The sequence below is a fragment of the Aythya ferina genome (genome assembly GCF_964211825.1).
Source record: "Aythya ferina genome assembly, chromosome: 3".
Classification (NCBI taxonomy): domain Eukaryota; kingdom Metazoa; phylum Chordata; class Aves; order Anseriformes; family Anatidae; genus Aythya; species Aythya ferina.
The window spans coordinates 93,982,118-93,998,067 of NC_140298.1; the positions used below are offsets into that span (position 1 = coordinate 93,982,118).

At 35.5% G+C, this 15,950-nt stretch overlaps 1 protein-coding gene across 1 annotated transcript in view; it reads left to right on the forward strand.

Moving 5' to 3' along the window:
* The window catches only part of COL21A1 (collagen type XXI alpha 1 chain), a 192,865-nt gene extending 180,686 nt beyond the window's left edge, over positions 1-12,179 (forward strand). Inside the window, exons 26-33 of the mRNA XM_084514572.1 lie at positions 559-594; positions 1,312-1,356; positions 3,432-3,464; positions 7,407-7,553; positions 7,648-7,702; positions 8,002-8,202; positions 9,942-10,019; positions 10,747-12,179. Coding sequence (XP_084370698.1) covers positions 559-594; positions 1,312-1,356; positions 3,432-3,464; positions 7,407-7,553; positions 7,648-7,702; positions 8,002-8,202; positions 9,942-10,019; positions 10,747-10,934 — 783 coding nt within the window. The 3' untranslated portion in view covers positions 10,935-12,179. The remainder of the gene's footprint in view (positions 1-558; positions 595-1,311; positions 1,357-3,431; positions 3,465-7,406; positions 7,554-7,647; positions 7,703-8,001; positions 8,203-9,941; positions 10,020-10,746) is intronic.
* Positions 12,180-15,950: the final 3,771 nt, after the last annotated feature.

Sequence of the window (15,950 nt, forward strand, 5' to 3'; positions counted from 1 at the left end):
TTCAATCAAAGACAAAAGAAGTGGGTGGAACTTAGTCTCTACAAAGTTTTGGTTAAATTCAAATATAATATTTTTTTTCTGATTAGAAAGAAAAACAATTTTTTTGCCGTGTCATATATAACTTCTGCAATCAATGGGTTTATAGTACTTTACAGAAATTGTTTATACTCTATTCTCTGTGGGCAAAGGCAAGCACACTTAGTGGTTAGCATCCAAATGAAATTTAACCCTTCAGAAGTACTGCCCCTCCTTCCCCTCTGTGTCCTTTCCCCTCCCATACACTCAGTAGATGAGCTCCTTCTGGGTTTGCCATTTAACTTGTTATATGAGCATCTAATTTTCCTTGTGACAGCTCTTTCTATGGCAGATTCTCTTCTTATTATAACTTTCTGTATTTTTTTTTCAGTGTTTGTGTACATGGGGATACATTTGTTTTCATTCAATACAAATAGAGGCTATTAGATGCTTCCCTTGTATTTACTGCATTAAATTAAAACAGACAACAGTTCTTGGAGATGAATCATGTTAAATGGAGACTTATCTTCTAATATTTTACAGGGGGACAAAGGAAGCCAGGGTGAAAGTGGTATCCAGGTACATCAACATTTTTTTTTTTGCCAAAATAATCTGATAACACTTAATAAAAGTGCTAGTAGTTAATTAGGATTATTTTTTTAATTAAGCTCTACAAGAATTTTGATTGAAGAAGAGTAGAAGCAGTTAGCCCTAAATCTTCTTCAATCAAAACTACCTGGTATGCCCTGTATGACTCTCCAGATGCGTTTTTTGGGCTGAGCAGGCTGTGATGGTATTTGGTGCAGACCTTGTGTGGCTCCAGAGATGACGCAGGCTTGGGCGTATTGGTTGTATTGTTGATCTGGAGCACAGGGACAGGGCCCACCATCCTGGGACAGGCTCTGTCCCTGCCTTCTCCAGTCACCATGGCACCACATAAATCCTTGTAATCACTAATGCCACCTGGCCTCTGCCTACTATTATATTATACTACTATTATAGGCAGTGGCATTTTCCTCCTCCTTATCTAAAATCTAAAATCTTATCTCCTTATCTAAAATTCATGGAAATATCTACAAGAAAAGGTGATGATACTATCACTACTCATATCCTAACTTCTGTGTTTTCAGAACAGATATTGTATCTATCTATCTGTACTGGTTCTGCTCTGAGTTCTTGAAGAGTAAATTTTAGATTGATTGGGCCCAGTTCTTTTGTCTTTGTGATATTTTTGATAGTTTAATTATTTCTCCCAAATAAATATATATTTTAAGAAAACATGCTTCTTTTCTGAAGGGACGAAAAGGAGAGAAAGGAAGACAAGGAAATCCAGGCTTACAGGTACTGTCAAAATGATAATCCTAGTTCACGACAGCTATACATGTTTGTTTCTTAAGATTATTTTCATCAGCATAAGTATTTATTTTTTTATTGTGTAAAATATATTTATGTAGAACATGATTACGTAGTTGTGTTAGTTACCTCTTAAACACCTTAAGTATTTTAAATATAACAAATACAATGCAAGTAGAAAAGATGCGCATAGGGAAGGACAAGAGGAAATGGACTTGAATTGCAGTTCAGGAAATTCCAATTTGATCAATGGGAAAACATTTTGCTGCAAGGGTGGGTCAAACACTGGAACAGGCTGCTTACAGAGGTTGTGGCAGAACCTGGCTGGACACAGCATTGGGCAGCCTGCTCTAGCTAGATCCACTCTGAAAAGGAGGTTGAAATCCTGGAGCCTATGTTTCTGTGGCTCAGGAACTGGAAGTTCATTTTCCTGTATTATTTTATGAAAATGTTCGTTATGGAAAATTTTCATCAAACAGTTACAAGTAATATAAAACAGATAACAGCACAAAGTGGCCTTTGTGAAAAGTTGTAAGAGTGATGCTTGAAGTGTTAAGATTGTGTGTACCATGCTACACTTTCATGTAGTTTATTACCCCCAATACTAATGACTCTCAATAATGAGAGTCATTATTGACATGTTCTGTGCACATAAATTACAGATGTTTCCAGTTTCAGCTGCAAATCAGTGAGACCCAGTTATTTCTCTTTTCTTTCAATTCTGAGCCAATGTATTCTGATTGTGTCATAGTTGGCTATCTTGTTATTCCACAGAAAATAACTGTTAGTATTTATAAATGCTTGTTAACTGCATAATCTATGTCATGTCTAAACAGAAAAGTATTTGTCAGAGGTACGTATCTAAAACTAGACTTGGAAGGAAGTCACAGCTGTTTTTTCAGAATTACGATATTGATACAGCTGTCTGTCTAGCCAGAAGGAGCTGATTCCAGTGGAGCATGGGCAGGAGGTCTAGATTGTATGTTAGCTTGGTTTTATCACTCTCAGGGGTATGTAGCTTGACAGGAGTCTGGTAATAAAGCTGAGCAAAAATTTTTTAAATGAAATAGTTTAAACTAAAAGGCCAGTGTCTGTTTTTAACAAAAAGCAATGTCATATTCTGACATTCTACAAATTAAACTTTCTGGTCTATACCTTTACAAATAATAGACCCATTTCCATGGGTCACTTATTATTTTAGTTATAAGGCAAAACAAACAAAAAAAAAAAACAAACAAAAAAAGCCACTTACTTTTCAGATAGAACAATACAGCTGAGTAGCTGTTTCTTGCTTTATTTTATTTTATTTTGTTTTATGTGGAGAAAACTGAAAAAATAATACAGGGCTAGTCTAAAATTGTTTCCCATGCTTATCTAGTTTGGCCAGCAACCAAAAAATCAGTCATTCAAATATTTTGTTAGACAGTATTAGGTCCTTCCAAGGTTTCTAAAGCCCTCAGGGCTTCTCCAAGATATAATACAGATTCTCTTGTCCATAAGAGTCCATCAGCAAAGTGAAAAAACCTGCACTAAGCTGCCAGCTTGTATGGCATTTAATGATCAATAACACCATTGAACCATTTGGCAGAAAAGGCACCACAACCATGCAAACATGCCAACATGCAAAATCTGGCTTCTAAACTCAGTTGGTATTCAAAGGCTCTGAGCTTGATTTCTCTCTTGTAAGACAGTATGAAGCACGCACAAAATAGTTTCCTTTTGCTAGCGCAAAAAACTTTATTCCTTTTGTCTTTTGTAGAGTAAATAAGGTTTAGTCTATGTATGCTACTTCTACACTAATAAAATACATGGTATATGATATGTATGATACAATTCCAAGTTCCTTTAATACCGTATACCAAAAGGGTATTACTAAAATGTTGATTCACCATGATATACATTTTTAATTCTTATATACAATTTGCTTTTTTATACAAATAAAAATCACTGAATCTTTAAAAGTTAACTTTTGTGATTAATTATTGAAAGCAAAGGAAAACTTGGCTCAATTTGCTTCTTCCTTTTTTTTTTTTTTTTTTTTTTTTTTTAATTAATCCCTGAAGGGAATAGAAGGATTGAGTGGAGAACAAGGAGAGGTATGTATTTTGTAATGAAAGAGTATTATAAAATTATTATATTTGTTTCTGCAAATTGTGTTCTGTAAAACATATGTTTAAAGTCTTATTTCCATACTCACATACATAAGCAACAGAAATTATTTGAAAATATCAGAAAATAGAACAGAAAAAAGTATTAGTTAAAAGACACCAGACAGCAAAATGCATATTTCATGAAATGCAAAATTTAAAAAAGTAAAGCCAAATATACATTTAAGAGAATAAAAAAGTCAGAAAAGGAGCTGGCTGAAGAAGGCAAGTAGTAGGAGGAAAAAAAAATCTAACTTTTGGAAAATCAGAAGTTACAAAATACTGGATCAAAATGATCCTTCTTTTTCAATATTTTACCTTCAGCAGCAGCCAATGCAAAAATATGGAGCACAATACATAAAGAAGATCCTTCTTATGTACCTTCACTGATTTTGGCAGTCAACAAATTAGGGGCATTTAAGCTATAGATCCAAACTGTTGCATTTAATGTCAATCAGAAATCTGTCTAAAACCTTTTGAACTGTGATGATACCCAGACTGTATTTTTTAGCTTCCTTAAAAGTCTGTGACAAGGGCTTCCACATCTGAACTATTTATCTTAATTTTGAACTTGACCAGTGAGATTTCTTTGTGTGCCTTTATTTCAATAAAAGTAATGAAAAGGAATGGTGAAGCATATAAAAAGATTTTATTTATTTATTAGAGGATTCTGTCTTTAAGACTGACTCAGAAAATGCAAGGCAGACTTCTTTCTCTCTGCTACCATGTTTACACAGGAATGATTTCCAACTCAGCCTGAAACTTGAGGGGCATAAATGGAAGCCCACTTGAACTTGTCTGGCAGAAACTAAATCTCTTGGTCTCTGGGTTATTTTTAGAAGTCCCATCTCTTTTTCTTATCTTTTTTTTTTTTTTTTTTTTTTTGACTACTGTAGATATATTTATGGTCAGACCTTTCAGTCTTTGTTTTGCACATTGTTTTGAGTGTTGGTATTTAAAATATTAATTTTGTTAGTTATTTTTGATTCATACTTAGTGAAATCAGGTTGCATGCTGTCTCATTAATATCATCCTGCTCCAGCTATACCTAGAGTTGTCTTTGTTCAACCCTTTTTCATTAAAGTAGTGTTGCATATCAATAATTGTATATATTCCTCAAAGATCGTGTGCCATCAAATATTTAAATTGTCCTATATGCTACAGTGGTTCTACGAAATACTTAAAATTGCAGTTTTGCTTATAGGTGCTTTCTGAATTGTAGCCAAAATTGCTAAGGTGTTACTTGTGTAACACCTTAAAGAGGCAGTAGCCTCTTTAAATGTTTTAAATCATGGTAAAATTCTGAAAAATCCTTTCAATAATATTCTTACTGTACATTAAGATACAGTGGTGTCATGGTGTTTACTTATCAGACCTATAAAACTAGTTTATTTTCTGTTTTTATAAAATATTTTGTCATTTGTTACAGCCTGATTTAATAAAAAGTTTCTTCAGGCTGTAATTCTCAGCATTTACTGAGCTTTTTTTTCCTTTTTATTGATTTTCTTTGCCAATAGCAAGGGTCGATAAACAAGGCCACACATGAAATGTGGCTGAACATTACAAAACCGTGATGCACTGCAGAAAATGTTCCCTCAGCAGTTTCATTTGCTTTTTTGGCAGCATTTTTTCCTGTGATGTTTTTTCTACAATAGATGCGATTTTCACAATAGTTCACTGGTTCTTAATGCTTTCTAGCCCTTTTAACATTTAATTCCAAATAAATCAACTTGCAAGTCAGATGTTGCTGTGTAAACATAACCCATAGCTGTAAAAGTAATTGAAATTAAAACAAACAACTGGCTACATGAACGACATTATTTTCAGATCCCAACACGTACAGCTTCTGGTATAGCCACAGGCAGCTAGCTACATGTGCTCCATATGAGCCTTGCTGGCCCTGTGAGGGTATTTTAAAAATAGCTGTGAAGTGTAAAAACATTTGCAGTCATGTCATAGAAATGAACAAGTACAAATCTATCTGGTGGTAACTAGAATATCAAATATCTTTGACTATAGTATTCAAGTTGACAGTAACAAGAAAGTAAAATACAGTTACCCTGTAACAAATCAGTTCTGAATTAGCATATAACTTCTATAAAGGGAGGAGGATATAGACTGCTGTTCAATTCATGCTTGGTACCTTAGTGGTGGAGCATCTTTCTAGCCGTCTCTTAGGCATTTTTTTGACATATGTCATGTTTTTTTTCTCACTTGTCTGGTTGTTATGAGGAAAAACTGCCCCCTTTCTTTTAATGCCTTTTATTTTTTGAGTGGGTCTTGTAAAAATAGTGGAAGCAAAAAAAATCCACGCTCCCAAAAAAAAAAAACACACCAAAACACACCAAAAAAACCACACACACACACACAAAAAAACCTAAGAATATTTAAAATGCACAGATAACCAGTCACTTGAGTATATTTTTCTGTGATGGCTTTTCATAGTAGGGTTTCACTGCCCCACTGGCATCAAATTTTGTTTACAGCAAAGCTAAATGACTTCAGTGGAAGAACTTAGTTAACCTGAACAGACTGTGGTCCTTTTGTGATGCCAGGTATGCAGTTCTGAGTACTTTCTTTTTCATTGACTTGTTTTCCTCAGCTAGGTATCAGTAACCATATCATGGTATTGAGATATAAACCATCTAAACATAGCACGGTGAAATTCCTGTCTGTTAGCTCCCTGCATAAAAATGAGTAAGCAGACACCAAATCTGAACTGAGCTACCTGTAGTAATTTATTTGGAAAACTCTGGGCATTGTTACTAATTCAGAACAATCCATAAAGCTTTGAGTGAACCATATACTTTTCTGATGTAAAATGTTTTGATAAGAACTGTACAGAAGGATATAAAGTAATTTAAAAGCATAATTTAAAAATCAGCGTAAGTCTGTGAAGATTACATGTGTATGCCAAAGTACTTCTTAGACTTGCATTGTTTGCTCCAGTAAGTTTTGTTTGTCATATATAGTGATCCTGTTGCCTTGTTTCCATAATTCCATCAAAATAGTTGGAAAATGAGAAAGAAAATGTTAAAGCTACTGATAACACTATGCAGAAGCTGTGAAAAAATGGAAGGAAAATACTCATCAGGGAGTAAAGACAGTTTACTAACTTTAATCTTGGGCATGTACCAAATTACATTCTACTGAAGGTTTGTTGGCTTCAGCATAGGAAAAGAGCTCCACGGGAGCTATTGCAGTAGGTAATCCCATACACAGAACCATTGCTGTGATAAAGAGATATACAGTATTATTTTAACATTTTCCAGTGAAGCAAATGGACTACAGCTATTAATCATAAAGAGAGTAAGTGAAGTTTAAAAAAATAAAAAGCACCACCAACAAAACAAAAGACCCTAAATGAAATCAAACAATTTTTTCTTCTGTCTTATACACTAAGGTAGGGTAAAAGTCTTGATTGCTACAGTACATGGGAGGTTTGCCAAGAACTTCAGTGGTGCCAAAATTTCACTTGTAATTTTTCCAGCCTTCTGAGAAGGATGTTAATGTATTGTAATGAATTACTCACTTTTTCATGAGAAATTAACTAAGTATTTTCTTCTATATGTTAATAAAGAAGAGATTTTTGTTTTATATCAATTAGTAAGTCAAATAAGTCTCTTTAAGATGGAAATTTAAGTCCTTGGTAAATTATTGTATCTGAAACAGATGTTAAAGAATCTGAAAACTTAATACATTTTAGTGAAAAATACATTTTAGTGAAATGGATCTAATCAGTATCAAATTAATTTTCAATGACAACTTGATTATATTAATTTCATGAAGATTGTCAGTGAAGATTTTTTTCAGAATGTGCTTGCTTGGTGCTACAAAGCTTCCAAATGACATGTAAAGATATGATTGGCTTTTCATTGGTTCTCGTTCCAGAAAGGTGAAAAAGGAGATCCAGGCATTCGAGGCATCAATGGACAAAAGGGAGAAACCGGTGTCCAGGGTTTGGTTGGACCTCCTGGTGTCAGAGGTCAGCCAGGAGACAGAGGGCCCCCAGGACCACCTGGATCAGATGGAAAACCTGTATGTATGGGACCTCATACTTGTCATTTTGAGTACCTTAGAACCCCAAACATGCATGCTCTCCATTTTTATAACTCTTTTCTGTTCAATTTAGGCACGAGAATTTTCAGAAGAATTTATTCGACAGGTGTGTTCAGATGTACTGAGAAGTAAGTTTGAAAGGCTCTTTACTGCTCTTTCTTTGTTTAAAGTACTGAAGAAGTTTCCTTGTAATTATAAAGATGCTTTCTTAAAAGCAAAATCAGTATGTTCTGATTTATCACTGGTTTTCATACTGCTGTAGAAACACATTTCCATGCCACAGACTCCATACTTTAGCATCTTGTTTCCTAAAGGTACCATATTGCCTAAAGAAAGGAACCTGCTTTTGTTTTAGTGGGTGTATGGAAACATTTTTATATTTAACTGTTACAACACTTTAAGTAATTTTTTGTTTGAATTCTCCTAGCCCAGTTGCCTGCTATCCTTCAGAGTGGAAGGCTACAAAACTGCAACCACTGTCAGTCCCAAAGTGCTTCCCCGGGACTTCCAGGGCCACCAGGTCCGAGAGGCCCTGAAGGTCCAAGAGGATTTCCTGGTTTGCCAGGAAATGATGGTATTCCAGGTCTGACAGGTGTCCCAGGTCGCCCTGGGGCTCGTGGGACAAGAGGTAATGTGTGCATGTGTTGTATTTTCATACAGCCATTCGCTCTCCCTCCCCCCTGCAGTGGGATGGCAGAGATAATTGGGAGGGGAAAAAAAAATATAAAAGCCTGTGGCTTGAGATAAAGACAGTTTAATAGGACAGAAAAGGAAGAGAAATAATAATCATGGTGATGATGATAATAGAATGTACAAAGCAAGTGATGCACAATGCTCACCACCCACTGACTAATGCCCAACCATTCTTGAGCAGCAGTTCCTCCCACCCCCACTAGCCACCCCATTTTAATTGTTCCGCATGGTGCGGGACATCCCTTTGGCCAGCCTGAGCCAGCTGTACTGAATGTGTCTCCTTCCAGCTCCTGGTGCACCCCCAGCCTCCTCGCTGGCAGGGCAGCACCAAGAGCTGGAAAGTCCTCTGTGTGAGCACTGCTCTGCAACAACTAAAGCATCGGTGTGCTATCAACATTATTCCCAGACTAAATCCAAAGCACAGCACCATACCATCTACTAGAAGGAAAATTAACTCTATCCTAACTGAAACCAGAACAACATGTCACCATGCTAATGGCCTTTATGACTTCGCACCAGCCCCATTCAAAACTGGAAGCAGAAAACAGTGCAGAAAGGGAATAGCTGGGTCTGTATCACAAAGCTGATACACTGAGGACGCGGTTCAAAGGTTTCTTTGCTTTTGAAGTATGCATATCAGAAGAAGAGAAAACACAAGAATACAACTAGATAACTGGTGTTCAGTTCTGCTATACTTTCCTTTGATCTTTTTACAGAGATCTTTGTTTCCTTCGCAGTCCCCTGTAGATATTTTAAACTGCATAAATATATATATAAATATTTTTAATCAGCTATGTTTAGATATGAACTTCAGTGTATTTTCCATGCTTTCTAGTTTGTTTTCTTCCAAATTTCTTTATTTCAGCTATTTTAATATCTGTGTTTATTTGCTGATCATTTACTGTCTGCTACCTGTAGACAGATTTTTGGTATATGACACCTTTATACCCCTCTTACTTCCTGTTTTTTTTTTTTTTTCTCCTTTTTTCTTTTCATCTCATAAGGATTTTTATTCCTTTCTTTCTTCCTTTTTTTTTTTTTTTTAAAAAAAATTTTTTTTGTTTCTTTTTAATAATATTAGTGAAGCTAATGATTATACTTTTAGGTATCTCAGCCATACAAGCAGTCCAACTGATTTCTGTGGGTTTATTTACAGACTTAAAGTTAAATATAAAGTTAAATAAGGGAAAAAATAGATATCTATGTTTATGAAGCAGTTGAATTCATTGGGCTGTAGGGGTGTAAGAGAGCATTTTGCCCCTCTCAGAGAGTACTTCTTTGGTAAAAATTTAATTCTGTGCTACATTGCAGAAGATTGCCTATATAGTGTGTATCCCACAGAGACTGTGGTGAATACTTCACACGTTTTCATGCAACTTAAAAGCTTTGCCAATGGAAAGGCAATACAGTTAACGAATTTCTTAAATCCTCATCATCTATTCACTCAATTCACAGTGGCCACCTGCTTATTAGTTGCTAAATTGGCTCTTAATTTAGTGGAAGCGAGGATAATCAAGAACTCAGGTACACCATGCAAGTTACAAGGAAATGAATATTTACATCCTTTTTATTTATTTATTTATTTAATAAATATTATCGAATGTTGACTTTCTGATTGTTCTAATAAAAATATTCTTAGTGTGCAAAGATATACATGAGTTTGCTACTCCACAGGGCTGCCAGGGAAAAATGGTGCAAAAGGCAATCAAGGAATTGGGGTTCCTGGAATCCAAGGCCCCCCGGGACCTCCAGGTAAGAGTTGGCTTATTTGTGCAGATTCAGTGCATGCTATTTTTTTTTTTTTTAATAAAGTTTATACAAATATCAGTATAGTTAAGAAAATGTGAACATTTTTTCTACACCTTAATTATCATGTATCTTCCATGGCTGGAGCCTATCTCACACATGCCTTTTAAATTGTCATAGAACACATTATTTAATATAAGGCATGTCTTGTAGAGATTGGTACTTGAGATTCCCTTTTCTAAACAAACAGCTCTTGAAATCAGACATTATCTGAAAACTGAACCCTTATATAATCATGTGACTTGTAACCATTGCTTAGAGAAGGAAAGTATTCTTCCAACATGCAAAGTTGAGTATTTGGAAGAGAGTTTAGAGCCTGATCCAAAGCTAGGGAAATAAATAAAAATCAGAGGACTCTGATTCATGCCCCAGTAATTCCAGATTATATCATAAAGTATAAGCATACCAAAGCAGATTTTTATATTTCCTTATAAGAACTATTTTATTTAGTGCTCTCCATGCTTTTTTATTTTTATTTTAAATCTTAATAAGATAACAGTTTTGCTATACATATATATAAGTAGTTTGTGACAAGAAGTATCCTTTTCAGAAAATAAAACTTTCTTTGTCTTGGTATTTCAGCAAAGAGCACGGCTTCTGTGTGTCTATACTAGTTTCCATTTTAATGAAAATACTCTGTAATATATTTATTTTTTGCATGTGTGTCACTAAGGTCCGGAAGGTCCCCCGGGTATGAGTAAGGAAGGACGTCCTGGAGAGCGTGGGCAGCCTGGTAAAGATGGAGACCGTGGCACACCGGGAATGCCAGGACCAGTTGGTCCCCCTGGAATTTGTGACCCATCACTGTGTTTTAGTGTAATTGTGGGGAGAGATCCCTTTAGAAAGGGGCCAAACTACTAATTTGTGATATAATAATTTAGAGGAATAGGAATGGTGCTTGTCTTTAATGGTCTTTCAAGTCTCAGGAAGGTGACCAGCAATAATCCCAGGAACAAAAGGACCTCTGACATTACAAACATTACAAATAAGGATCCCAAAGGTTATGCAATCCTTTACAAAAGGAACTCCAATAATTTTTTTTTATAACTTGCATAAATTGAGTCTCGAGTGTTTTTAAAGAGATCGTCAGTTTTAATAGGAATAAAATTAACTATAATATTTGGTATTTAGTATTTAAGTGTCCTGCCATAGTCCTGCTGCCACTGAAGTCCTTTGCAAAAGAGCTGCAGACTCCACTGGCAGCAGGATTAGGCCTTAAATGGTATTGGTGAGGTGTAAATTACTGTGAAAATTTTCACATGCAGCCAACAGATACAGTATTTGATTTTGAAAGAATGTGTCTGGCTTTAACTTCATGTGTGTGTGAATTTCATTGGCTTGTGTACCTTTCATTTGTCATAGCTCCAAGTGTTGTGTGAGCAAAAGCATGTATTTGATTTTTATAAATTAAGAGAAATATCTGGACTGGTTATAGAAATAGTATAGTATTTTGCCATGTAACTCCCTTTCTAAAACCAAGGTGAAATGCAAGGGTAGAACTCCTACTGATTGAAGAAGGACCAAGGTTTTACTGAAGATGGTACTTTCAGCTACAGAAGGTCAAAAAGGTCCCATGCGGGTGATTCAGTTTATATGAAAATATTTAAAAATAAAATAAAACAAATGGAATATTGGTATAGCTGTCTTATAGCTGTATTTTGACAAAAAATAATTAATAAAAAAGTTTGCACAACCCCATTGTAACAGTTCTGCATAATTATGGGTTAAGTTAGGTACCCTTTGCTGTTTCTCCCCAAGGACTGCAGCTGCCAAATTGAAGAAGTAGGTTTACAAGGAGAAAGGTCTAACTGCTGGCTAACTAGCTGCAATGTTTGCTATGCTGTATTCTTTTTCATTTTAAGCAAGCTATGTGTAGCTTTCATTGTATGCTTTGCTAATAAGGTGTATTGCTTGCTTTTACATAAACAGCAAACGCACAGTTCCATGAGAATTTGAAATCCTTTTTTTAAATTAAGGCAAAGTTGTACTGAGCTTATCCAATGCTTTATAAGTGGCTTTTTCCAATGTGTTGTTTTTCTGTTGTCCTACTATCAGATTGGTAATATGCTTGAAATTCAAGGTCAAATAAAATTTTGTATAGAACTAGTGGTGGTTTGGTGAGCGATTGCAAGATTTGTCCTCTGTCACAGAAGAGTGATGCCTACATCACAGGTAGGGATATTTCCACCACACAGTTATGCTGTTTTGTTTGGTGTCCTTCCATTTTCTCTGGATAAAACACCATCCCCAGGAGGAGAACCTCTCTGCCAATGTCTTTCTGCATGGTGCCCAGTGGCTGCTGCCTGCCCAGGGCTTCAGCCTGTGAAGGGTGCCTGCGAGAGCTGCAGCGAGTAGCTTAGCCAAGCCATGGCCTTGGCCATAGTGGAGTCCAAGCATTAGTCTCTCATAAACATAGTTTTAAAACCTCTAAGATGATCCTTGAAAGATACCAACTTGAGAAATGAAGCAGTGCATAAAATCTGCTCCCCAAACAAGTGTTCCTTGGCACACGCTGTGGAGCTTTGCTCATGTGAACAAGCATTGACTGAATTTGTGGAAGAAAGAATCTAGAAACCTCTTTTTCAGTTGCATTCAATCTTATGCTTTTTATTTTTTGAGAGCTGGAAGCAAAACACATTGCAAGGTCAGGAAGGAATCAGGACCACAGCATGCTTTTTAGAACCCTTCTGAGCTGTCCAATCTGTGTGTTAATTTAAGTCTATGTTTAAGAAACCTTTTTCTAATAAAATGTATGGTTTTGTGATTACTGAGCCTTTTGGGAGGTGTCCTGGGATGAAGTAAAAACAACAAAAGAGCAAGTCCAAAGGACCTCTGACTGCAGTGAAGCAGAAAAACAGAATTCCTTGCTTGTAGGAAATCCTAGTGTTTGCTTCTATTATAATGTAAAACACCACCCATATGTTCTTCTACCTCAGAAAAATCATGAAAAAAAAAGAATTTTTGGAATATTTCACTTTTTTTTTTTTCCCCATTCATCTACACAAAACATTTCCTTCTATATGTTAGCACTTCAGTTTTATCAAGTGTAAGAAAAAAATTAACACAATGCATTTGACCAGTAAAAATGCCTTGATTTGTTCAACCAGTCTGATTTTTTGGTAATCTAGGTTATTTATCAAATACATACCTGATTTCAAAAGCTGGTGGTTTTGTCACCCCATTAGTTCTATTGGAAGGCTATTCCCAAACTATTCTGACTGAAGATCTTTTTGTACTTTCCAGGCTGCATCTATTAATAGCAATTTTATATAACTTTATTCTTATGCTAGTATTATCTTTGGCTGGAGGAACTTTTTTTTTTTTTTTTGTTGGCATCTTTTAGAAAGCCAGTGGATATGGGATAAGGTATTTCTCATTGGAGGGGACCTCAGCTTAGAGTAGCTGTACTTATTAGTTTTTCAGTGTATGAAATGCAGTGTAGCACTGCATTTCAGAGCTTTATGACTGTCCTAATTCCAAGCTAATCCCTCCTCTGTTCTGATCCTCCTTTCTTTTGTTCTGGTCTTCATTAATATGCTTCTACTCGAGTAAACGTCAATACGGAAAACAGTACTATCAATCAAAAAAAAAAAAATCACAACAACAACAACATTCTTGAAGCAATCCAGTATTTACCTTTCCCAGTATTTCCCTGTGAAATACTGGGAAATAAATAAAAATCATACAGTATTTCCTCCCATTTACTTTATCTCCTTGTTCCTTGTTGTTTACTTTATCTCCATTGTTCCTTTAATTGGAAGCCTGTATATTTTAATTTTGTGTCTATACTAATAAAAGAATGACGTTTACTATTTTTCTACTCTTCCTAGTATCTAAGAAAGCTCATTCTGACCTAGCATGAGTATTTCTATACATTGCTGCATGAAGAGTACAATCTCTTGCCTTTGTTACATCTTCAAGGCAAAATCTCATTTGGAGGTATTTCACTCTGTATAATAAGATGCTTGACAAGAAAGACTGACTTTCAAAACTTAGTAATTAAGAGGCTTCACCGAATGTAAATAAAAGCCAGCTTAAATCCCTTGATCTGCAAAAGGAGATTTGAAACTGAATCTATTTGATTGCTTTACCTGTTGAGCTGTTTAGCTTTGAGCTTCAGTATCGCTGTGTCTTTGGTATTTAGCTCTAAATTTGAGTTTGCTGAACCTCTTAAATATATTCAAAAAGGGTTTGGCTTTGACAAGTTTTCATTTTCCAAAGGAAATGCTAACTATCTAACCTGTTCAGGTGCCTTTTTCAAAGCCAGTAACAATGTAGGTTATTTAAATGAAGACAAACACTTTGAAAACCTAATTCTAATTCTAATACAATCTAATAACCAGAAACTATTACCGAGCATCCTGCATCCCAAAGAGAGGCCTAGGAACACGTGATTTGGACTATTGCCTCTTACAATTCTTACAAAATTTGTCTGGCTTGATAATCCACAATCCTTTAATTTTCTGACTTCATTTGGTGTACAGGGATTATAGAATAAAATGTAGATGTATTCAAGATCATATCTTGATTGAATATCTTCTTTATCTAAGAATATGAATATTTTTCCCAGGTCTTCAACTAATCCTGAAGTAAGAAGTTAAACAAGTGGTATAAATTTGAGTAGTATCAGATTAGTGATCCACAGGAGAGTCTTAAATACTGTTCATGCAAACTGTATGAGGTTCATGAGGGTGTTGATCTGCAACCAGAAGCTGTGAATAAAAAATTTGCTGTGAAACATGTCACCACCTAACAACCAGATACCTGGAAACAGTTATGAGAAATACTCAGAACTGACATTTACTGTCCTGATGATAGTCTTTAAAACTGAAGCTTGGGCTAGTTTTTAAGCTGAAGGCAAGATGCAAGAAGAATTTTTGGACTTCTTTTTTTTTTTGTAGCATCTTACTCTGTGATATGGAGTTAAAAATATATACTCCTTGTTGGTCTAATGCCTAACTACAATTCACTGCAGTAATATGAGTGTGGCTTCAACTCATCATATCTCTGTGTGTGTAAAATGGATTTAACATTTACCACTTTATTACAGTTATTAGTTGCTATTAACCCTTATATATTGTGGTATGTCCCTGGATGTAAAGATGCAGAATAGCGAAGTATTAGTGTCGGATCTGGATTTCTTCATGAAAGCCTAGTGGTGTGTGGAGCTCAAAAATTTTCACCTCTGAGAATCACAAACTTCTTAGGGAAGTCTGCAGTAAGCACACATGCAGTGACGTGTCCCTGTATACATACACATAATTTAGTAAAATACCAGATGTCACAGATGGCTTCCATGTGCATATTTATTTGGTGAGTGCATATGTGTATGTGTTTTTGTATGGTGTATTTTGTATGTATGTATGGTTCTCAGTTCCTCATTTAATTGAAAGGTATTATAGTCTTCCAATTAGGGAACAACAACAACAAAAAAAGTCTAATTGGTGTAACAGCTGAACTCTCACAGTCACTGCTGCTTCAGAGCCAAGATGTCATTGTCAGCTTCAGTTGTAGGCTGCATATTTCAAGGTTGATTGGTATCTTAGAGGAGGAGCTGAAAATTGTTAGACATGCATCTTTCAGAACTACAGAATCACATTTCTCAGAAAAATCAAGTTGCAATAAAATGAAATTTCCTATCAGTGCATCTGACTGGCCTGGCAATGAACACTATCCGGATCTCTCTTTTATAGTTCACACAGATTGAATCAAACCCTTGTGGAAAGAGAGTAATATTTTCCTTTGCAGAGAAAACATAGATGATAAAGCACATCTGAGGAATCCATATTCAGTAGTGACTGTAAACCATTGTAGACCACTGCTATTTGGGATGCTCTTGAAATGTTTAAAACTTGCATTGATACAAAAAAATACTTA